Source organism: Lepisma saccharinum, chromosome 21, assembly GCF_977018435.1.
Source record: "Lepisma saccharinum chromosome 21, izLepSacc3.1, whole genome shotgun sequence".
NCBI lineage: Eukaryota > Metazoa > Arthropoda > Insecta > Zygentoma > Lepismatidae > Lepisma > Lepisma saccharinum.
Window position 1 is genome coordinate 52955487 of NC_139249.1, and position 24578 is coordinate 52980064.

General features: G+C 38.7%; 1 protein-coding gene across 2 annotated transcripts in view; it reads left to right on the plus strand.

Annotated features, from left to right (window-relative positions):
• Positions 1–24578, plus strand: part of LOC146004532 (transient receptor potential cation channel subfamily A member 1-like) — an 80079-nt gene that overhangs the window by 37200 nt on the left and 18301 nt on the right. The window contains exon 1 of one of the 2 annotated variants that reach the window (XM_083143416.1): positions 8938–9071. The exons of the other annotated variant lie outside the window; for it this stretch is intronic. Coding sequence (XP_082999542.1) covers positions 9068–9071 — 4 coding nt within the window. The 5' untranslated portion in view covers positions 8938–9067. Of the gene's footprint in view, positions 1–8937; positions 9072–24578 lie in introns of those variants that run through there. 2 annotated transcript variants of the gene reach the window in all.

Genomic DNA, 24578 nt, shown 5'->3' on the forward strand with positions numbered 1-24578 from the left:
ACGTGATGCTGCCCAGCCATTGCACAAAGCAATGGAAACTAATACACAGGTGGGCTCGGCATTAACACAGCTTCTTCTATCCATGAAAATCGTAATATTGTATACATTCACAGTGACGTAGTACTCAAAACACGAAGTACCAAAATAAATAGCAAACACCCTCAAAATCTTTTCACTTACCTCTCTCAGCACAACGAATTTCAAACGTATCTTCACCACTGTCCACAGCTAGCTACCATCTTGGACGAAGTAACGGTGGCGCAGTGGTGCCAACTGTGTGTGATTTTCACCTCGAAAAACCGGTGCGCAGTCTTACCCGCCGCGCAGTCTTACCCCACCTTACTCTATGTATTTTTTGCAAATATCATACAAGGGCCTAGAACGTGACTAAGGGTCTCGTATGGAAAGACTCGGTCTTGTTTCAGTTTTAGAGAGGCGTGTCCCGTTCTCGTTCTTCGGTCTACACGTCTCGATTTGCTCCCGAGAAAGTCTGCAATCCGTCATGTCATCAGAGATTGTTCCAGACGCCACAATACATGCGAGGGCCCAGGCAACATGGTTGTCAATCAAAACAGTCATTGCAATGCAAAATATCCACGGACTAACTCGGCATGTTATTATGCTAATCATAATCAAAGTGATCGGGTAGCAAACTGTCATTACGCTCTGTTCTAGTCTTACAGGTTTTTAGCAAAGGAGAGGTGGATACGTTCATTGTTGAATGTCTTCATATTCCTTCGCACCGCAGACCTGTTCGTTTTGCAACTTTACGCCTCACTGATTCGAAATATCGCTTACCTAACCGCCTGCCACAACTTATGCAGAAACAATAAGTGATATTACACTTTGGAATGTCTGGACATGAATCAAGTCAGTTTTCACGTGTGTAAGCAAATCGAGCACTACACTATCGTTCCTGATAGGCAAGCGAGTGCAGTGTTGAATCCAACCACTGTCCTTCGGTGTGGGGGAAAGGATGTCATAAGCAGGGTTGTTCAATTACGCGTAAAAGAAAGGTTTTCTACATGACACTAGTTGTTGGAGTTACCTACGCGTCTGAAATATACCTTGTACAGTCATGTAAAATATAGTTCCCCATAAGACTACTGGTACGTACTAAGGTCCTATGGGGGAAGTATTTTTTCTCCAGACAGTACACCGTGTGAGAATTCGGCCCCCCTATCCCTGGTTTCTTTCCGGCCCTCTGAATTTCTTCCTACTTTAATCCCTCAATCTCTCCTTTCACCTCACCCTGGGTGCCAAGCGAGCAGATTATATTTGCGCCGGAATACGAAAGGGGGGGTTTCACATAACATTTATATTTTTATGTCCCTGATTCGTTTACACATGTACAGAAAGTGAATATACAACTTGTTAAATGGACAGTACCGTAGTTCTTGAAATCATAACATTCTCGTGGGATATATTGGTTTATTATACGTAGTTATATATATACATATTTTACATATCGTTTCCATGTGTGTCTTGCATAGACCAAATTAACAAATCTCTAATAATATATATGCACACCTATGGCATAACCATCGGCACTTCTTTTACCACAGAGTTAGCATAACTATCTTCGTGGGCCTATCCTCAGCTTAAATGATATTCCGTTACAAATGCGTTTCCTTACACCTTCACTCCTTCCTTTGGGCATCAATTATTCAATACGGAAATATCCACATAATCAAAACTTTTTCTAAAAGGGGACTTGGGACAGCAACAGGGGCTGGCATAACCAGATGCTACAGTATTATATCCAGTTTAGCCACCATAAGTGGACTAAACTTGAGGAGACGTTCCTCTTTCGTCGAACTATGCATCTCAATACTGTTCGAAATGTTATAAAGGAATGGAAAACGGTTGTGCTGGGTATTTTTTCATGTAGTGTAGTGGGTCGAGTAGCAAAGTCTCCCTATTAATATAATAATAATAGTGTTATTATTTATAATAATAAATTTGGAATAAAATGGGTTCTCCTTATTCCCTTATAATAGTTATTGTTGTAAAGTTACAATTATAACCGTGGTAATATTAATTATTGTTGTTATTATTTATGCTAATCAAGTTTTATCAATGACCTGACCAACCCTACAAAAATTTCTGGCGGCGGAAATGACTGTGGTCAATGTATACTTGCAAATGAGAAGACACCCTGATCTTCCTTCACTTTCCTCATACTTCCAGAACACGGCACCCGGATTTTGTCACTAGCCTCATCGGCTTCCTATTATGCGAGACGCTTGCAGCAATCGATACCGGCTTCCTCAATGGTCAATTTACTAGCTCGTAGACAGTATCATTGTTTGAGCAGAGAGGTAATCTGCATTGGGGTGTGTGTCATATGGTTGAGAAGAAAGAGAAGCGAGAAACTTTACGAAATATGATTGATTGGTTTTCTTTATTCTACTTCGCATTTCGTGCCACTTTTGGCTAATTTACAAAAATGGTGATCAGTGCTGACATGATGAAATTGATGAATGGATACTCACAAGCATCCATTCCCAAGCCGGGATTCGAACCCTGGACCCCTGGCGTCGTGGCGCGATGTGGTAACCACTCCGCCACAGGGAAAACAGGAGATTGTTTTTTTTTGTGGGAAGTATATATTTAGAACAATGATCGTCCCCATTGCCCCTCCTGAGTTATATATTCCATAGACGTGAGCACGGGGTGTGTCAGGGGTCCTATAATGAGTACGCTATTAGATGGAACATGAGTTCAGAGGTGCAACAACGATTTTTTGTCTAGGGGGTAGGGCAAGTACAAGGAGGATAAACGTGCCATTAATAATAATAATCATAATCGTATTATTATTATTATTATTATTATTGGATTGTTCTGGTATTTTTTCACCACGTTCAATTTCACATTAGCTAATAATGGAAAACACGCACACAAACTGTATTTAAAAGACAAAAATGACGAATATAATTATTTTTCTGTATGACATGTGTAACTTTCATGTACAGCATATAACATGGAGTGACGTAAAATAAGAAAATATATATGTAACATGTTAACAATAAGTTGCGCACGTATTCAATGTGTTTATATGTATATATATATATATATTATTTAAATACATTACATGATCAATTCATCGACCTCATAACAAACCAGCAGCAAAAATAATGTAAATTGTATCTCACATGTGTGTGCTTTTTTCCTTCAAAACAATATTCATGTATTTAAAACAGAACTGTTTAGCAGCAACAGTCTAAGGTACATATTTGGTCTTACTTCTCAGTCTCTAGTAATTTACAATCTATTACAGAAAATAACCAAATTGTGAGCAAACAGAGCAAGAAAATTTGTAGATCCAATTTTTGCAATCTGAAAACAATATTGATTTAATAGGGCGTAAATAATTTAATTTCAGGGAGCGCCATGGCATTCTCTCTTTTACATTGTTTTTTTTTTTTAATTTACATTGTTCGGTGCTCAGGTCCGACTCCTACCGCCTTTAGCTGTGGCTCTGAATTTCATGAGACTGTAAGAGCGAAGGGAGAATGAAAATTTTACGAAACATATTTTTGTTTGCATAAAATTTGAAATAGAGTAGGAGGGCACTTTGCTCTTCTGTGCCCCCCTCCCCTCTGCAGGTGCTCTTGAGCTTCTAGAATAAAAATTCAAGACATATATGAAAATTAATTTCATTTTGAGTATTATTTTGTCATGCTACTCTTAAATTCTGCTAGCCTTGGTCTACTTCAATGTTTGTCCCCCGTAGTTTCCATCCCAGGTTGCCCCGCCTCCCTTGTTGTGCCACTTCATGGGTTCAGCCAATACGCAGCCAGTGCTATTGCGCTGTTGCCAAACTAACTGCTAGCAGAAGGAAAAGAAGGAATTTGCTATGTGTTATATACACAATAGCGGCTTCTGCCTATTCGCACAATTGCACGTGCACATCCAAATATATCTGTAATGCAAAACATTATTATTATACTTATATATTGAATTATATTTCTTTCGAAACATCAAGTGTTCCCACGCCGCTTCACCAAGAAATATGGTGGAGAAGCGTGAGATCAGTGATATCAACTCGCGTCGACCGAGCCGCGCTTGGGTTTGAACACAATGTTAGTTTCGCTCCCTATGACGCTGTTGAAGCAGTCGCGTAGAGGACTCTGATTGGGTCTTTTGGTTTGAGCGCCGTGTGTTGGGAGGTTGCATCATTTACGAAAGCTGTGAACGCAGCGATCGGTGTGCGAGCAAATGTAGTGTTGTAAACGAATTCCATTAGAGATCGTGGGACAGAGTCGAGCTAACACATACATCATTGCAAATGGAGGGATTTTTTTTTTAGAAAGGAAATTTCGATGGTACATTGTCCCTCCGATTGTGTCCCGTTCATGATAGGGGAAGGTGAGGAGGGCAACTGAAAGCGAGACGGGGGGTTTTAAACATGCCTGATATTGCCTTTGCTTAGTGAATTTTGGCCAAAATAAACTGTCTCTGTGGCGCAGTAGCCGAATTCTCAACCCATGCGGAGGGAGCGTACATCAATCAGCCAGCTGTTTTGCATTGTGTGTGGCTGTTACTGAGTTGCAAAATTGTTTAGCGCTGTCAAAAGCTCGTACCTGTTTCAGTGCAAACTTTTTGATTTCATGATGAATAGGGAAACTGTACATAGCGAAAGCAGAGACTTAATATTTAAAGTTGTTGAATTTTTGGAGGGGAGTTAGCTACAAAGCCTGTAGCAACTGCGGCGGAAGGGAAGGAAAAATTCTGAAGTACGAAGCAAGGCGGTGTGAACTGAGTGAGTACTGTGATTTTCTTCAATATTTATTATTCTCTTGATTTCGCTTGATTTGCTAGGTTGGATCAATCTGTCATTAGAAATTAACAACATAAAGATAGATTTCAATTGATTTCCTCCATGTGGTAGTTGGATCGGATTCTTTGGTGTACGCCAATATTATTATTCTCCTTGTTCATTAATATCAGCGGAGCGGAGGAAGAAGCTTCTATGAAATATTTTGCAAATCGACAATAGTATTCATATTGTAGATCGGTATTTATATGTATTGAGTTATTTTGTCAGATTATCGAATGTTGAATTACATATTGCACAATAACATCGCTCTTCTCGTGATTGGCTGGATAATTTCCGAAATATTTGAAATTTGTAAAAAATCCGTTTTAAAAAAAATGAAATAAAACTCTATCATAGCCTCATTTTCAGTGAAAGTTGATCAAAACTTTGGTTAATATATATTAAGCATCAATATGTGCTCAAAAACGGTGCTAATTTTTGACTGGGGTGTTATAACACTTCTGGACGCGAGACTAAAGTGCACACCCATAGAGCCAGACCACGAGCTGCCACTGTATACAGTACAGTGAAATAATATGGTGAATATTGACAGGATTTAATATCATCACTGCTGCAGCATATGAGGGAAGCTCATACCTGAAGTTTGAAGGTATTTATTTTAGATGATCTGCAAGATCATCATCATCAACAATGAAGGATCATTGTGTATATTGAGACGAATTTAACACCCATTTATTTTCCTTAGACACAAAAACTCTGCTGTGTCAACACGTTGGCAACGTAAAAAACAGACAAAAGGAAAATGAAAGGGTCTTTGTGTGCGTGTTGAGACGTGTTGTTTCCCGAGTTTCTTCAAGAAGCGATAACTCCGGCTGTAAGCGACGGAATTTTATGGGACTTGGACAGTCAGGTTCACGATGTGTTTCCCCATTTCATAACGAACGTTAAAGTGGCGAGTTTTATGAAAACTTCTTGCGCGCAAGAAAAATACAGAAATCGTTGGAAAGGGTATGAATCAAGGATTCCAGAAATGTAGGATTTGAGAGGAGGAAACAATTGCAAGTGGAAAAAAGTAGTATTGCAATTGAAGAACCTCCATTATAAATGAAACATAATGAGCCTAATTTACGTGAAGATGTAAGGCTATATGCCTGATTTGTTATTTTAGGCTTGTTGGGTTTAGTTATCTTCGCATAAATAATACATTTATAGTGTATGTATGCTAAGAGAACCAAACCTAACAGACCTAACCTAACAATGTAGGCATTCCTTGAGTGACGTCACAATTCAAGGATGTCCTTACTTTGTGCGATGAGGGAGAGAAGTGAAGTCAGGGTCTCCCTTATTGCACAACGCCAGAACAACTTTGAACAATAAAATCACTAAACCATTTATTTCCCAAAACAAATTGAAGTAAAACAATTTAAAATGACGAAATTAATTTACAGCTACTAAAAAATAGAAAATTCAATATCCAAAAATAAAATGAAAATCATAAATACGGATGAAGAAACGAAGTAAAGTTGCATCTTAGTGGAAATTCGCAAACAATCCAGGTTAAAAACCAAAGTTCGACCTGGCAATTCTGTGTGTTTAGATCATGAATTTCGATTAAGGAAAGCTCCTATGGTAAGTAATGTAAGAAAGTTTATATTTATTCTAATTGAAAAATGCACAGTGCCAAAAAGATGCACAAATTAAGGGGGTTCTAAAGCCATGTTAAAGCATAGGCCCAAATTTCAATGGATAAGCGTAGAACTAATATAGATTCGGTAAGGAAGAAATTTTCCGATATAGAAAATTGTTTTATTCACTAGAACTTGTGAGCCTTATAATGTTGTTACGATTAAAGATATTTAAGTAAATAACAGAAAATAAAAGGTCTCCGTCATGTTCAAACTTCTCCGTACAGATGGCGCTGATGGTAGTTTTTGTCAATACCGGTGCGTGTTTTTTTCTTTTATGACTAGTATGGAAGATTTCTTGGTGAAACAAAGATCACATGCTCTTCCCGCAAGCATCTGAAATACTATGTGAAGATTTGATTTTTGATTTTTTGATTTGATTTTGATTTTAAAATTTTGGGTGCGTCAGCACTAAGGCTATTTTGCACCCGTCACACTATACGGGGTCCAGCCCCTTACCGTTACACGTAACAACTCTAACGTTGCTTCATTAAAATCATAAAATATTAAAATGTTCTGACTTTCGTTAAAAGCCGAGGCTGCAAAGAACACTCAGCACAAATAAGGACAAAACACAGGACAACACAAACAAAATTATACTGGACATGGGGCCAGTCGCCAGAGCCTCGTTAGTCCTCAGTCCAGGGTGCACTAACGTGGAAGTGAGGTTGACATTTGGGTGTACTACGTGGAAGGTCACCCCTTACACCCCTACTATGTGAAGAAATGAAAACATTTCGTACCTTCAGAGAGTAGTGGTTATCATTAAAATTTTTGAAGTTGCGTTTCGTCGCAATATACTCCGTGGTGCAGATTTTAGCCAACACTGTTGCCGTGATTTCACTCCGTGTTTTCTAAAGATATGATCAATGCGATTGCGTCGAAATCGTGAGTTACCAGAGAATAACGAATCCAGTACATGTTGGAAGAAGGAAACATCGGACAGAACTGAAAGGTAAATCTTATATTTATATGTTTGTAGCTTAATTCATCAAAAGCAAAACGTTTGCAAAATGCAAGAGTGATGCAGAATGGATGATTTATTTAGTATATGTTGAGGAAATACCTTCCGATATAATTTCTGTGAGAATATCGCTTCAACGTGTCTACCTTTTCAACGCAGCACGCATTTTCCCTTACAAACGAAGTTGATAATTCTTTGAAATTGTAAAATCAGAAGAGAATGTTATTTTAAGTTAGGCATAATGCAGATATTACAGTTTTGTGATTATTACTAGAGCATGAAATACCTTGATATAGATTATATTCTGGCATTAAATCGATATTGCACAAAATGCTCTACTATCGTTCCTTTGAGATTATTTCCGTACTTCACTGGTGCTATTCAAATGTACGTACATCGGAATTTGTCTTACAAATCAGTCGTTCATTATAGTTTAACATTTCCCTTGTACATGGTTGGAACGAGTCGTTTCTCACCTGTTTTGAACAAGATTTTTCTCCTTTTTGTTATTGAAACTTGAACACGGTTCATAAAGCTCGCAAATGTTAAATGCATTAAGTATGTTAAGCTAATTTAGGTTGGATTGGAATAGATTTAATGTGAGATACCCGAATTTTGTGCAAGTTGTGAACAACTTGTGTGTTATCTTCTTTCACAGAATCAGGTCAGAAAACCGGTTTTGTAAGCTGTATAGAACTCTTCGGTTTTCTCGTTTTTTCATAATTTTGAATGCCTTGTAATGGTAGTGCAGCATTTCAATAAGTTCACGCTTTATGTATTTAAAGTGTAAAAGCACCCCCTAACAGCTAAAAGGGTAAAGTCGTAACCGTCTACCAAACAATAGTTTGCGTATTTACTGAGAATTTACAAATTAGTATAGATTAGAAAAGATTACAAATTCACATATTTTACAAGTGCAAGGCCAATCATTTATTTGTGGATAATATTGATTGATTTTCAGATAAATCATAATTTGTCCTGATTATGTTCCGAATATTTTATTCAATAACCTACCCGAAGTCCAAGTCATATTTCACATGCACTGTAAAGATAGATCTGAGTCAGTGAAGTGAGCTGATACCGTGAATCAAACCTTTAATAATTCTGTTAGCTATAACAGGACCACTTCGTTAATCATTATGCAACAGTTTAGATCAATTATATTCACATCCAATTACACAATATCTTTAAGATGTTTTTATTTTATTACTAACTCAACTTGTCTGAGGTAAGAATATAATGTAAACTATTTTTTTCATCTTTGTTCAGTTCATAGTGTCATACCCCATATTAACAAAATTTTTATTTGTTCCTTTTGCAGATGAACATTTGAGAATCTATTTAACGTGTCTTCTAAGAATACCTTGAAATTTGTAAAAAGGACAACATAATTGACTAAAAATGGCAACTCAATAGCGTGGAAGTTTGTGGACATGCTTCTATGGAATCAAAATCGTCTGTGTGGATTGTTTGAACTGTACACAATTTGCAGATACATGGTTGAATGATGATGGTTTATAAGAAATCAAGAGTCCAAAATATACTCAAGAAATGATGTTGCAAGACTTCTTAATATCTGGGTGCAAGTAGTCAGAAATTTTTGCCCAATATCTTAGGATATTCATTGCTTTCTGAATGGGTGAATAGTTTCTTTTATGTTATTTTACTTATGTAGTGTCTTATAATCTTCATGTATAATAATGTATCTAGGTACTTTGCTACATTTTTCTTTGTCGGGTTAGGTGGTAGATCAGTATTTGCTGAACCTCGCCCAAGAATAAAGACCATTGAATTGAGAACGACGGTCAAAAGAGATAAATTATATAATATATTAGTAGAGTTTGGAATACCTAAGAAGCTTGTTAGTATGATAAAAATATGCACCAGTGAAACAGAAAGTAAAATTCGTGTGGGTAATAATATGTCTGACAAATTTATAATTCATGATGGGTTAAAACAAGGAGATGCATTATCTCCATTGCTCTTTAATTTTGCCTTAGAATATGCTGTTCGGAAGGTAAAAGAAACTAAAGAAGGACTAAAATTAAATGGTGTGACTCAGTTGTTAGCATATGCAGATGATGTAGACTTACTGGGGGATGATGTGAATACAATTAAGAATAATGCTAAAATATTTTTTAAAACTGCTAAAGAGATAGGTTTGGAAGTTAACAAAGAGAAAACTAAATATATGCTTACAGGCCGAAACCAAGTGTTAGGTAATAATCAAAATCTAATTATTGATAACAACTCGTTTGAACCAGTTTCCAAATTCAAATACTTAGGAGTAATATTAACAAATGAAAATTATATTAAAGAGGAAATAAAAAGTAGGCTTAATTCAGGAAATGCATGTTACTTCTCTCTTCATAAACTTTTGTCTTCTCGTTTAATATCTAAGAAACTAAAAGTTAAAATATACAAAACAGTAATTTTGCCTGTAGTATTATACGGGTGTGAAACTTGGTCCCTTACATTAAAAGAGGAACATAAATTGAGAGTATTTGAAAATAAGATTCTTAGGAAAATATTTGGACCTAAAAGGGATGAGGAGACAGGTGAGTGGAGAAGGTTACATAATTTAGAACTACATAATTTGTATTCATGTCCAGATATTATTAGAATAATTAAATCAAGAAGACTTAGGTGGGCAGGCCATGTGGCACGAATGGGAGAGGAAAGAGGAGTTTACAGGATTCTTGTTGGGAAACCAGATGGTAAGAGACCTGTAGGAAGGCCAAGACGAAGATGGAAGGACAACGTTGAGATGGACCTAAAGGAAATCGGTAGGGATGGAAAAGAGTATATAGATCTTGCTCAAGATAGGGACAGATGGAAGGCCTGTGTTGCTGCAGCCATGAACCTTCGGGTTTAAGAAGGCTAGAGAGTTAGTTAGTTAGTTAGTTAGAATTGAGAACGACATAATGTTTTGCAGGATGAGAAAGAAGGAGAATGAAGTTACATTGAAACATAAATGTTAATTTGAATTTATTCGTATATCCGGAATATATAGTTTTAGTAGTCCCTTCATGCAATGATTTTTGAATGATTTGAATTTCATCCTGATGGTGATTATTACCATATTGTATCTTATAAAACTTCTCTCACAATTCTTATCTGAGTAATGCTGAACTCTAAGATATCAACAGTGTTTGGAAAGTTACTTTTCAAAAGTAATTCAAAGCTAATCACTTGAGAAATTAATTCGATTATAATTACTGTTGCTTTAAAACGTATCTAATTTAGTTACTATTACTTTATTCTAGATTAGTTATATCTCGTAAGACGTGGTTCGAAACATGAAATGCAAGCGCGCTATTACACTGCTCTCCATAAATTAAGCAACAAATGGTGATCATCCAATAGAATCAAACACAAGGCCGGAGGGTGTACATATTTTATTTGTAACGAAAGAAACGAGTGTCCCACGCCTTACAGAACAGAAGAAACACAAAACAAGGTACACTCGTGGGCAAAAGAAATGAAATGTACGCATGGAGCATCACAGGTGGTAAACGTTGGAGACGGAAAGTGACCGTTGTCTGACACTAATAAGGGATATGATCACCGCGCGCAGCAATGCACGCCTCACAACGCCGCCGCATGCTGCCAATAAGGTTGTCCACCAACTCATTGGGTATGAGGGTCCATTGTTGGGAGAGAGACAGTTGAAGGTCTTTTAGTGTTTGTGGAGGGCGCACAAGGCTAGCGAGACGTCTCCCCAGAGCATCCCACATGTGTTCAATGGGGTTAAGGTCCGGGGAACGGGATGGCCACACCATGCGTTGAATATGGTGTTCGTCCAAGAACCGATCGACTAGTCCTGCCCTATGTGGACGGGCATTATCGTCCTGCAGAATGAAGCCCGGACCTCGTTCTCGTGCGAAGGGTTCCACATAACGTGCAAGGACCTCATCCCTATAGCGCTGACCTGTCATGGTGCCACGTGGGAGGATATAGAGGTCAGTACGTCCACCAATAGAAATGCCACCCCATACAAGCACACCTCCACCACCATATCTGTCCCTTTCAAAAATATTGGAGGGATGGTAACGAGTTCCTGCCTCTCTCCAGACCAATCGGCGTCGCGAATCACTGTTCAGTGAGAACCTGGACTCATCAGTGAAGAGAACGGACCGCCATTGGTCCAGTGTCCAGTTCACATGTTCTCGTGCCCAACGTAAGCGGGCTGTCTTCTGACGCTGGGTGAGTGGTATACACAACACTGGTCTCCTGGCATACAACCCACCCTCGTGTAGCCGTCTGCGTACTGTACTCGTTGACATAGGCCGTCCTGTGGCAGCAATAGCCGCTGCATGCACTTGGATAGCTGTTGCGGACCTGTTACGCCGACTTGTCAAACGGATATATCGGTCATCCCTGAACGATGTCACAAGCGGTCGACCTCCACTGAAACTCCGCGATGCATTTTGCGTTCTCTGGAACTTGTTCCATAACCTGCTGACAACTGCAAGATCGACATTGAGTCACCTGGCCACTTCGACCTGACGCTGCCCTGCTTCTACCGATGGCACGCCACCGTAATTCATCAGCCAAATGATGCCTGGTTGCCATATTCGACCCTTTCCGCGCACTTGACTCACCTCTGCACTCTCCAGATAGAGACACACACCTCTTCCGTGCACGCGCGTCTTCGACTCCAATACCTGGTACGCCAGAAATCCGTGCGAGGGCACGATGATCGCACTTTATGACTCACCTGTTTTCCCTAACGCATTCGTTGCTTTCTTTCAGCGTGCCCACCACTCTTCTTCTCTTTTCTCCAACTGTTTTCTCTTTTACCGCACATTTTCTTGTTGTTGCTTAATTTCTGGAGGGCAGTGTAATTTCATCACAGACGACTACCAACAACTTACCATTAGTTTCATATATAATTATAACGGCTGGTCTCCGTGTTGGAGTGGTCAGAACAGCGCGTTACGAGGCTAGGAGTCTCTGGTTCGAATGGGCATTCTTTGTATATCATCCTTCATACGTTTCATCATATTATCACTGATTCTCATCTTTGCGAGTAGACAAAAATGGCAGAAAAGCGTAGGAATAAACTAAATCAATAAACCATATAATTATAACCAAATTAATATATTTTATATGTAAATACAGAGGCAACAAAATCCACATACTTAAAGATGAGAAAATAGTGTTTTAATGTATTTTTGTTGCGCAAACAATATATTATTCACTGTTGAACTGTGGTATACCAATGAGGATTGTTGTAGATTATATAGCCTTATGTCGAAATTAATCTAATTAAAATACGCTTGGAATAGATACATAAATAAGATTGTTCTCGTGGTCTCACGATTTCAATAATCACTAATTCATCAAGCGAGCATATGATTCAACAAATTTTAAAAATTGAACAGAAGAAAATTCCTTTCTATGCGAAAAAATAGTAATTGTACACTTCTGTTCAGATCAAGGGGAATATACTTAAACTGTTCGACCCTATAAAGAGTGACACTTTATGTGAACAGGAGTGTACAACTAAATTTCAATTTAGTTACTAGTTAGTTGGAGAAATAACTGAATTTCAGGTACTAATTTCATAACGTAAGTAGTTTACAGTTACTGTTACTAGAAAATGTTACTGTTACTTCTAAAGACAGCTGCAGAACAAACCAGTATAATTTGTAAAGAACTGTGAAACAGGACTTTGGGCATTGTGCGGAGGCAACGTGTGTAAAATTGTACTTAAGTAATATGAAATGAACAAACAATCATTGTGCTGCTCGTTTACCTCTATTCTCGGTTTTCAAGAAAATACCTCCCCGATGGCGTAGTGGTAACGTTGTCGCCTTGTACTCAAGAGGTTCGATGGTGGAGGCAGAGGGGGACCCACGATTTTTTGTCTGGTGGGCGGCAATTACCAGGAGGATAAACGTGCCAATAATGATAATAGGAATATTAATGATAATGACATTATTATTATTATTGGCATTTTTGTCTGGTATTTTTTCAACACGTTCAATTTAACATTAGCTAATAACGGAAAACAAGCTCACAAACTGTATTTTTGACACAAAATGACGAATATAATTCCTTTTTTACATATGATATGTGTAACTTTCATGTAGAACATATGTTTTACACATATGCATCATGGAGTGACGTAAAATAAGAAAATACATATGCAACATCTTAACACAAAATTGTGCACGTATTCAATGTTTCTTTAATACATATAAAAATATTATTTAACTATATTACATAGTCAATTCATCATAACAAACCAACAGCGAAAATTATGTAAATTGTCTCTCACATTCATGTGCTCCTTTTCCTCAAAACGATTTTCATACATTTAAAACAAAACTGTTTAGCAACAACAGTCTGAAGTACACATTGTGTCTTACTTCTCTCTCTCTAGTAATTTACAATACATTATAGAAAATAATTAAATTGTGAGCGAAGCTAGCAAGAAAATTTTCAGATACAATTTTTGCAAACTTAAAAACTATATTTATTTAATGGGGAGCAAATAATTTCACGGGGCGCCATTGCATGCTCTCTCTTACCCCTTTTTTCATTTAGATCGTTCGGTGCCCAGGTCAGACTCTTGCCGCAAGAAAATTTTACGAAACTCATTTTTATTTGCATAAAATTTGAAATGAGAGAAGCAATTGTCCCTCTGTGCCCCCCTCCCCATCAGGTGCTCTTGGCCGTCTGGAAGAAAAATGCAAGAAACGTATGAAAACTAATTCAATCTTGAGTATCATTTTGTCCTGCTGCTCTTAGATTCTGCTGGCCTTGCTTTTCTTCATTTCAATGTTTGCCCCCTTGAATTGGCTTCAGTCCAAGGTTGTGGGGGGGGTTTCAATGCCTGTGGCCACTGGCCACAAATAATTTCACGGGACTCCTTGGCATTCTCTCTTTTACATTTTTTTTTCATTTACATCGTTCGGTGCCCCCTAATTACGGCTCGGAACTTGATTGGGTGGAGACGAATTGCAAAGTGGTTTGGATCCCACTTTAAACTGTAGGTCCAGTCCTGATAAGCTTATCTGTGCATAAAAAAATTACATTAAGAAACTGAAATTTACGGCCTTTTGGAAAAATTAACATTACTAATTTTAAGCATTTTTCAACAATGTTTATAATTGAAAAAATTGAAAATCTGTTTTATCTTTGACTTCACTTTACTAATACAGTGTGGGGAAAATAATATCTTGTAAATGGCTTTTCAACAATGAATGCACGGTGCGTTGTGTTCCACCCAAGAATATTTTGAATGGTCACTCCATACACAAGAAAACAAATTCCCTGGAGCAAGCGAACGGAAACGTTTCTGCTCAAGTAGTGACGCGAGACGGCTCTACGAGTACCAATGAACACGTGAGAGTGAACGGAGGATAGCGGTTGAAGTTACCAGCTTTCCCAGCATCATGTACTGCTTCGCTCTTCCCACTCGATCCCTTCCCCTTTACCACCTTCTCTGCCGCTATGTGCAGCCTTGTTACAGCAGAGATAATCGGGACATAATCAGGGACGTCGTTAGTGGGGGGGGGGGGCGCAGGGCACTGGCCCCCGCAAACGTCCACGTGCCCCCGGCAAATATTTATGTATTTTACTGGAAATTTTAATTTGATGGCAAATATTGCAAAATTGTTCTTCAGTAAATGTTGCTTACAGTTTGAAACACTGCTCCCAAATTTCCCGCGCCATGAACGCCAAAGCAAGACTTGTACTCTTTTTTCTACTGCTTGCCGTTGCATGTCGAAACAGATGCTCCTAATGATTTTATAGCCCGTCCCGTTAAGGGAATTTGGATATCTTTTGAAAATGTACTTTTCCTCCCTACCAGTACAAAATTCGGGCCGATTGACTGATAAGCGGTAACAGATGTTCGGTCGGGATCGATGTTGCTTATTCCGGAGCTTTTTGGAAACAATTTCCATTCCTCTCTCACATTATGGAGACAGTCATAGCGAGTCGTAGCATAGAATACTATTCTATGGTCATAGTGTGGTGCGTGTGATAGAAGTTGCAAGATAAAACTTCAGGGGGGGATTGCCGCTAACACATGGCTGTTATGAATAATAAGCCACCCCTCATTTATGGAAGATAACGAGGTATGTACTAAATTATTAACAATGATCTACACGCTTTAGATACATTATCTTTTCAAATTCTAAAGAGCTTTCTGTTATCATATGTATAATTACTCAAGGAAGATGGCGGAGTGGTTAGCACATCGCGCTACGACGCCAGGGGTCCTGCGTTCGAATCCTGGCCTGAGCATGGATGTTTGTGAGTGTCCATTCATCAATTTCATCACATCATCACTCATCCTCATCTTCGCAAATTATTCAAAAGTGGCAAAAAAAGCGAGTCAATCAATCATTACTCATAGAAGCGGAAATCTTCTTCCCATGGGGTAGTGTACTCAACTTGTGCAATTTCGAGAGAACGTTTTCTAATACCATTTCTAGGTTGGTTATTCTTCGTTGCTTTTCGTTAATCGCGGCGGTGAGGATGAATGATGAACTGAAGAAATGGTGATGGGACAAGCATAGTACACCCATGCCTGACCAGAGTTAGAGCCTGGGGCGTCTGATTTCATAGCGCAGTAGGCTTGCACGTCGGAAGTGGAATTTTGTAAAAAACTGTAAAAGTGGGCTGAAGGAAAGTAACATCGCTGGGTGCATAAAAAGCCACGTTCGACTCACGCATAAAAATGAAATTAGCCAATAACTGTGTGAAATCTGTTATATCCAGTGCCATCAAATATTTAGTTCTGCACTCACAAACAAGATTATTTTTTCAGAAATTATACCATAAACGTATGTAAAATTTGTTATCCAGCGTCATCATTCTTGAAGCTCACAACCAGTTGGAAAACAGACAGGGACCTCCCCGAAGGGTAGTGGGTGTGTTACCTCGAAATAAAAGGTGCTAGGCTCGATTCTGGTATAAACTATATTGGAGTTAACTTCCCATATTACAGATCCATCAAAGCATTTGAAACCCTATCATGGAAGTGCCAGGGTGAAAGAAAGAGGAAGGGAAGTCTGTAGTTCCGATGTTTCAGTTATCTTGGCGCAAGTACACACCGCTCAAGGCTTATTTCGGCGTCTATGTTACATTATGAAGACTGAAATAACAAACATCCATTTCTAGTAAAATTCTACTCTCAAAACCAACATGGTTATTTATATACAGGGTGATTTCGAACTCCCATTACAAACTTAGGGGGGTGAATCTAGAAGGAAAAACAAGCCGAAAGTGCCATGTGGCAAAATTACGAAAACGGCACCGTGTGGCTGCCAGAGCCGTGAGAAAATCGGTTCACACCTCTTTCAGAGAGCAATAACGTCTGAACCACGAAAGATACGAAGATCGGCTCTGGCGGAAGTGGAGGAAGTAGTATCCAAACAATATCAGGGCGTTGAAATTGCGGCGCTTTTCGTAATGCGCAAGGGGAATCCCCAAAGGAAATGGGGAATCCCCACTGCATGTGAGCGGAAACTCGCGCAAAATGGAGAAAGACGACGAGGGAACATGCTTGGACAGTGACTGTCGCGCATCCCAGATGGTACGCAAAACGGAGTGATGGATGTACACGTGCATGCTACGTGGAACGCAACGTGCAATTACAATTGCGATATGAACCACTACGTGCCCCCTCCCACCGGGAATTCGTTGAACCCGGGACCTCGGGAGTACAAGGTCAGCCGGAAGTCGGCTCTCTGAGGAGCAGCACCAAATACGTATCCACGTGCCCCACGAATGCTGGGACACGTTCGTATTGTTCTGTACTACATTACTGCAGAGCGTGTAGAGGTATCCCATGCGAGTCCGACGTTAGTCATTAACGTTCTCACGTGAAGGACATGGAACGGGAGCGACCAACCCGTACTTACTGACGTTCCTTCCCGTTCGTAGCCTCTGTGATGCATGAAGGTGTGCGCTGACGTCATACTAGGAGTCACTCGCTATCCCTGGTCGAAGTTGACCCTTGCGCCCTCTGGGTATTGCAAGACTGTATGGAGAGAGCGCTGGACGTGACACATTGGTTGAGTACGTACACACGACGTATCTTCTGGGAACATTACGACGTTGTGGGTGTGTGTGGACGTGAAAACTCCCACGATGGTGCAATACAGTTTCGAGGAGTATGCAGACATGATGCTCATTTACGGGGAAGCGAGATGTAATGGAAGGGCTGCCCGTGCGATGTACCAAGAACGTTTCCCGGAACGTGTGACGCCATCACACACCATATTCGAAAAAGTGAACCGTCGTCTTCGTGAATCTGGAACATTTGTTGTGAGTAGAGTGGACACAGGTGCCCAAAGGACGAGGCGCACGCCTGCGGTGGAGGAGGCAATTCTTCATGCTGTGCACGAAGACCCTGGTACGAGTACCCGAATCGTAGCGCGGGATGTTGGTGTATCTCAGTCTGTAGTGTGGAATGTCCTTCATGATCAACAACTGCACCCAAATCACCCCCAGAAGGTGCACGCCATGGGTCCCACAGATTTTGAACCACGTGTTCGCTTCTGCACATGGTTTGTGCGTCGTTGCGTGAATACGCCTCAGTTTCCACAGTTGGTGCTCTTCACGGATGAGGCGAAATTCACCAGAGTGGGTGTTTTTAATTCCCGCAACAGCCATGTGTGGGATGAAGAGAACCCATTCGCAACGAAAGCTCGTGGGTTCCAGCAGCGAATGGGCATCAACGTCTGGGCAGGAATACTGGCCGGTCGTTTAATTGGCCCATACGTACTTCCCACCAATCTCACAGGTCGTACTTATCTGATTTTTCTCCAAGAGACATTGCCCGAGATGTTGGAAAATGTGCCATTGGCCATTAGGCAAAACATGTGGTTCCAGCATGATGGGGCGCCACCCCACTTTGCACGGGACGTACGGGACCATCTGACCCACATATATGACAGGCAATGGATAGGGCGTGCCGTGGCTTCCACGATCTCCCGACTTAACGCCCCTGGACTTTTTTCTATGGTGGCGCATGAAGAGTCTCATTTATTAAACCCCCATCGAGTCTGAGCATGACCTGGTTGCTAGGATTGTGGCAGCAGCGGACTTCATTCGAGAGAATCCACTGGTCTTCAATCGTCTGTATGAGAACATTCTTCGAAGGTACAATGTGTGCATCGATGTTGGTGGTCGTCATATTGAGCCCCTGTTGTGAGTTTCCGTTCTGCACACGCCAAAGGATGTTTTCATACTGTCCTTCGCAGTGCTTACGTGCTGCATTCCGAGTTCATCGTCGTTCCTTCATACCATCAGTAATGAACAGAAACATCAAGCAGCAATGATTCAAGATTTAGCACAAGTTGCCTATTTTTCAGGACAAAGGGTCAATATCTGTGTTACTGATTTTTATCTGTTTGTGCTACTCTCTGTTTTCCTTCCGCCAAAGTGATACTGTACATTCCAATGTGAAACCCTTCATACGTACGTGCCAATTTCTTTCCTTTTTTTTTTTTTTTTTTTTTTTTTTTTGTGGCTGTGCCTTTTAGGGAGGTGTCCCAGCATTCGTGGGGCACGTGGATACGTATTTGGTGCTGCTCCTCAGAGAGCCGACTTCCGGCTGACCTTGTACTCCCGAGGTCCCGGGTTCAACGAATTCCCGGTGGGAGGGGGCACGTAGTGGTTCATATCGCAATTGTAATTGCACGTTGCGTTCCACGTAGCATGCACGTGTACATCCATCACTCCGTTTTGCGTACCATCTGGGATGCGCGACAGTCACTGTCCAAGCATGTTCAATTTGTCGCTCTTCATGCGCTCCTCTGGGGACTCCCTCCATGTGTCACTTTTCGACCGTCCTGTGACAACATGTTCCCTCGTCGTCTTTCTCCATTTTGCGCGAGTTTCCTCTCACATGCAGTGGGGATTCCCCATTTCCTTTGGAGATTCCCCTTGCGCATTACGAAAAGCGCCGCAATTTCAACGCCCTGATATTGTTTGGATACTACTTCCTCCACTTCCGCCAGAGCCGATCTTCGTATCTTTCGTGGTTCAGACGTTATTGCTCTTTGAAAGAGGTGTGAACCGATTTTCTCACGGCTCTGGCAGCCACACGGTGCCGTTTTCGTAATTTTGCCACATGGCACTTTCGGCTTGTTTTTCCTTCTAGATTCACCCCCCTAAGTTTGTAATGGGAGTTCGAAATCACCCTGTATATGGGTGTGGGGGTGTGTGTATTCAAGACAGGAGACAACATATACATTTTCGCTTTAAAAATATTGCTTTATTGTTCATTATTGTAATTGATTTTCCGAATTCTTCATTTACATTACAGTTTAATGATTGCAACCAATGTGATATGCAATGAGATTTACGTATAATAATAGGAGAGCAGTATGTTCTACTTGCACTAAAATAAGGAACTACGCAGAACGGAATTTACCACTCAAGAGATTTTGTTCTGTGAAGTTAACAACAATGAAAATTCATCGTAGACAAATGTAGAAAAACAGAGCCACATAATGTCAAACTGAACGAATTTGTAACGTTGACCATACACGCTGTTTTTCATTTCATTCGCCATAAGTTTACCTGCACATCGTCTTCTACTTATCTGATATGAAAAATCATTCACTATTCCAACATATTGTAAATATGTCTAATAATAATAGTAGGGCGTGAAATCATTAATATGGTCTAACATATAGCTTACCATCTTGTGAAAAATTGTTATTATTTTGAAGTCTAAAATAAAGAAAGCATTAAAGTAATTTGAGGCTTACGCAAAATGATCAACGTCGTACAACCAACAAATTGTGATTATAACACCACGAATTTGAAGTAATATACATATCGTAATAGTCTACTTTGTAATAAATATTAATATCAGCACATTTGTTTGCTCATTATTGTTTAAAGAAGAAATAATCATAAAGTTGTACTACTTTAATTTCCAAGATATGCGTAAATCCACTTTCAATTACGAATTAAAATTTAACTCAACTGCTGACTTCCAAGTTCCAAGGTTTTTCTTAGGGAACGAAAAATACCCACAATAATACGGACATACAAACCACAATCAACATTTCTTCGTGTTAAATGAAAGAATATTAGTAGTTATAAGTTGGGTCTTCATGTAACAAACATGACCAATCAGCTAGTTCACAAATTCTTGAATGTCGATTTTCGAACTAGTTGAACACGAACTTTCTTTTGCACTGACATGTAGCTAATTGAGTTTTGTATCACATACAAACGCATACATTTACGTGTAATTGGTCAGGATAAAATCATGTTTAATTTGCAACTATAGTAATTATTATTCTTACTCTAAAATACTTAAATTTACGGAAACTGTACTATCTCATTCAAATTTATGTATTTCGAAGAATCTTATCATTGCGTATAATAGCTTTTGCAGCAGAGATCCTGCTATCATGTTTGGGAGTAGGGATTCACTTCATGACGTAGCTTTCGTGGCCAGTCTTATTCGTTGGCTACGAAGGTTTACGAACTGACGAAATCCTTCATGGATTCACCTGTATATATGTATCTTGCTCAGAAACAACAGCTTGATTGAAGGTTATTAGAGGGTCATTCCACGTCAAATCATCCAGGCCATGTCACCCACCATCTCCGATTTTGATGAAATTCGGTATACTTATAGAACTTTTCATGCTGATTACAAAAATGACAATTTTTTTGAGATTGGTCAAGGGGTTCAGAAATTACGCGATTTTAAAAATCTCCCTGTATGCCACATGCGGCTCCACTTTGAATGACATGCATTAGGTTATAAATTATAGTATCTTCTCTCAGGTTTGCCGTAGAAACTTCAAGTTTGATTTATTTTGCTCAGGATAGTGTAAGCTTTCATTTAAATAAGGTTTCTGATCAGTGTATCAATAATCATGTATTTTATGTATAGTTTCATGTATTTTTTTAGAAAAATAAATTACTAACTTCAAGAGCGAATTTCGTGCAATGCCCCCCCTTCAATTTCACCCAAATTTTATATGCAGGTAGCTGAGAGTGGGTACTAATGCTTGATGGAAAAATTGGGATGGGCGGTTCAGAGACAGGGTGATAAAAAAATCATTTGCATTAAAAGTTAATCTTATCAAAAATACTTATGTATTTAGCACAAAGTCTGAAGTACAATATGTTCTGAGGTATAATATTCAAAATTTCTGTTCACTATGTGTGAAGGTAAGCATAGGCGTAACCTAGTGGGGGCAAAGGGAATCATTTTCCCTATCCAAAATTTATAGATTAATTAAAGCTATGCTTTGTTACTTGCTAACTTCATCCACGCTTTACTTCAATTCATATCTACTTGTATGTGAAAACTTCAGTGTTTTAGGTGGACTGTCGAGCTAGGAAAAAGTCATCGTTGAAGGAGTGGATCTTTGGATTTTGTTGAACTTGGAATGGAGGAGAAAGAAATAGGTGCAAGTGGAATCAATGACACCATATTCAAAATACTGTGGTCAGCATTCAAATGATTTCTTAAATAATATCATTGAAGCAAAGTTGATTCTGTGTTTCATCATTTATTTGCAGTAGTAATGTAGGTATATGAAGACATACGGATTATGTACTAGAAACACAATTTGTAATTTTTACACGAATCAATGATCATTAACTGTAAGTTTCTTTCACAGTAACTGTAAAGTAACTGTTACTTTAAAAGTACCAGTAACTGTAACAGAGTTACATTTTAAATGAGTAACTGAAACTCTGTTACTTGTAAAAAGTAACTTACCGAACACTGTAAATAACCTGTAGCCTAAGTTCAAAACAGTGCATACTTAATCTTCCTGGTGCTGTTGTATAGTACTTTGCAATCGCTGACACATTGTACTGCAGGTTGTTATAATTTCACCTTACGTGATTAACAAAGAAATTTATGCCTCTAATACTATTTCTATGGAATTGGTACTTCATTGCTGAACTTGTTACTTGATACTGTTGATGTCTATACAAGTCTTCTAAGTGTTCCAACCACCCCATCACAAGTAGATTTTCTCTGGTATGTGGCAAGAAAAGCTCCATTTGGAAAAACTTCAATCAGCACAAATGTGTATTATTAATTCTTACTTCATATTACATATCTCCGGGAAGAGTATAAAAAAAATTCCATATTGAGATAAAATGCACAAAAAGAAGAATGTTCTCGAAGAAAATTTGCTAAGCTTGGGAATGCTAATGACTATGATTATAATTTTTTTAAAGAAAATTGAAGACAGTTGAAACTAACTTAGATAGAGTGGAACTTCGATTTTACTTTGTTCAGGGGACCAAGCTGAAAAAATGTAGAATGCGAGAAAATGTAAAACCGAGGAAAATTTGCTATGTTGGGACCACCAATATTGAATGTAAAATGCAGGGAATTGTAAAATCGAGGAACTTGAAATCGGGGTTCCACTGCAATTATTATTTGTAGGTTTTAATTAATCTATAAATTTTGGATAGGGAAAATGATTCCCTTTGCCCCCACTAGGTTACGCCTATGCTTACCTTCACACATAGTGAACAGAAATTTTGAATATTACACCTCAGAACATATTGTACTTCAGACTTTGTGCTAAATACATAAGTATTTTTGATAAGATTAACTTTTAATGCAAATGATTTTTTTATCACCCTGTCTCTGAACCGCCCATCCCAATTTTTCCATCAAGCATTAGTACCCACTCTCAGCTACCTGCATATAAAATTTGGGTGAAATTGAAGGGGGGGCATTGCACGAAATTCGCTCTTGAAGTTAGTAATTTATTTTTCTAAAAAAATACATGAAACTATACATAAAATACATGATTATTGATACACTGATCAGAAACCTTATTTAAATGAAAGCTTACACTATCCTGAGCAAAATAAAGCAAACTTGAAGTTTCTACGGCAGACCTGAGAGAAGATACTATAATTTATAACCTAATGCATGTCATTCAAAGTGGAGCCGCATGTGGCGTACAGGGAGATTTTTAAAATCGCGTAATTTCTGAACCCCTTGACCAATCTAAAAAAAATTGTCATTTTTGTAATCAGCATGAAAAGTTCTATAAGTATACCGAATTTCATCGAAATCGGAGATGGTGGGTGACATTTTCACAAAATTCTGGATGATTTGACATGGAATGACCCTAGAATTATTGTTGATTACAGGATTACCTTGGATTATAGGTAAAAGAGAATATGATTCAATGAAACTGTGCTATTAAGAATTCAATAATATCTTGATAAAATCTTGACTTTGCATTCAAATGTAAACCTATTTGAGTTCGTCTTTTAAGGTAACGATACTTGCAATTGTAGTACCATGTATCTGTATTATTCTCCAGAAACATAAGTAAATCAATTTATATCTATATTTAAATTAGTACATCCTAAAAGTACATAAATTGTGAGTGAGGTAACATGTTGGTAGCGTGAACAGCATTTAAATAGATAAATAGTAAACATTCATCTTTCAATAAATCGTGAAGTATCTCAAAGTATTTCGCCTATTTTACGTATTAACCCCAAAATATGCGTTTACACAAAGAATTCGGAAACTTTATCTTGTCTGGAATGTCAAAAATATGTAAATCATATGTTCTTTCTCTCTAAATATGTGTTTTATTTGCTAAAGAAAACATGCATTTTTGTGGGAAACAAGACTTTGCAGATTACATTGTAACGATGTGTTCGGCATTCATACCGAGTATGGTTGACATCTGAAACAAGCAAGAGAAATGTTTTATATAAAAATCCTCTTTATACTTATCTCTGGCTTGTTTATGTTAGATTAGGTAGGATTGAGCTAAGTTCTATTACGTTGTATTAGACTAGGTTAATAGTTAATGTAGAGTTAATGTGAAGTTATGCTGGCATTTAAGGCAATTATAAGTCATCGTACGTATCGTGATAGACAAAAACAATCGGTTTATCCTGAGCCAGGATATTAACTGAAATTTGTATTAAATAAGGCTCAGTAACACCTACATCCATTACGTCAGTAAACTGTCTTTCATGATCACAGGTAGGGAGGCTTCTTATGCAGACGAACTACCTTCTTAGACTTATAGCTCTGGCTGTGGCTGTAAATTGGAGTGGGAAATTAGTTACAGATACGTATGATATTCTTTTCTTCAATATCGTATCGAAGATTTAGCTTACGCATTTGAACATTGAACTTACACAC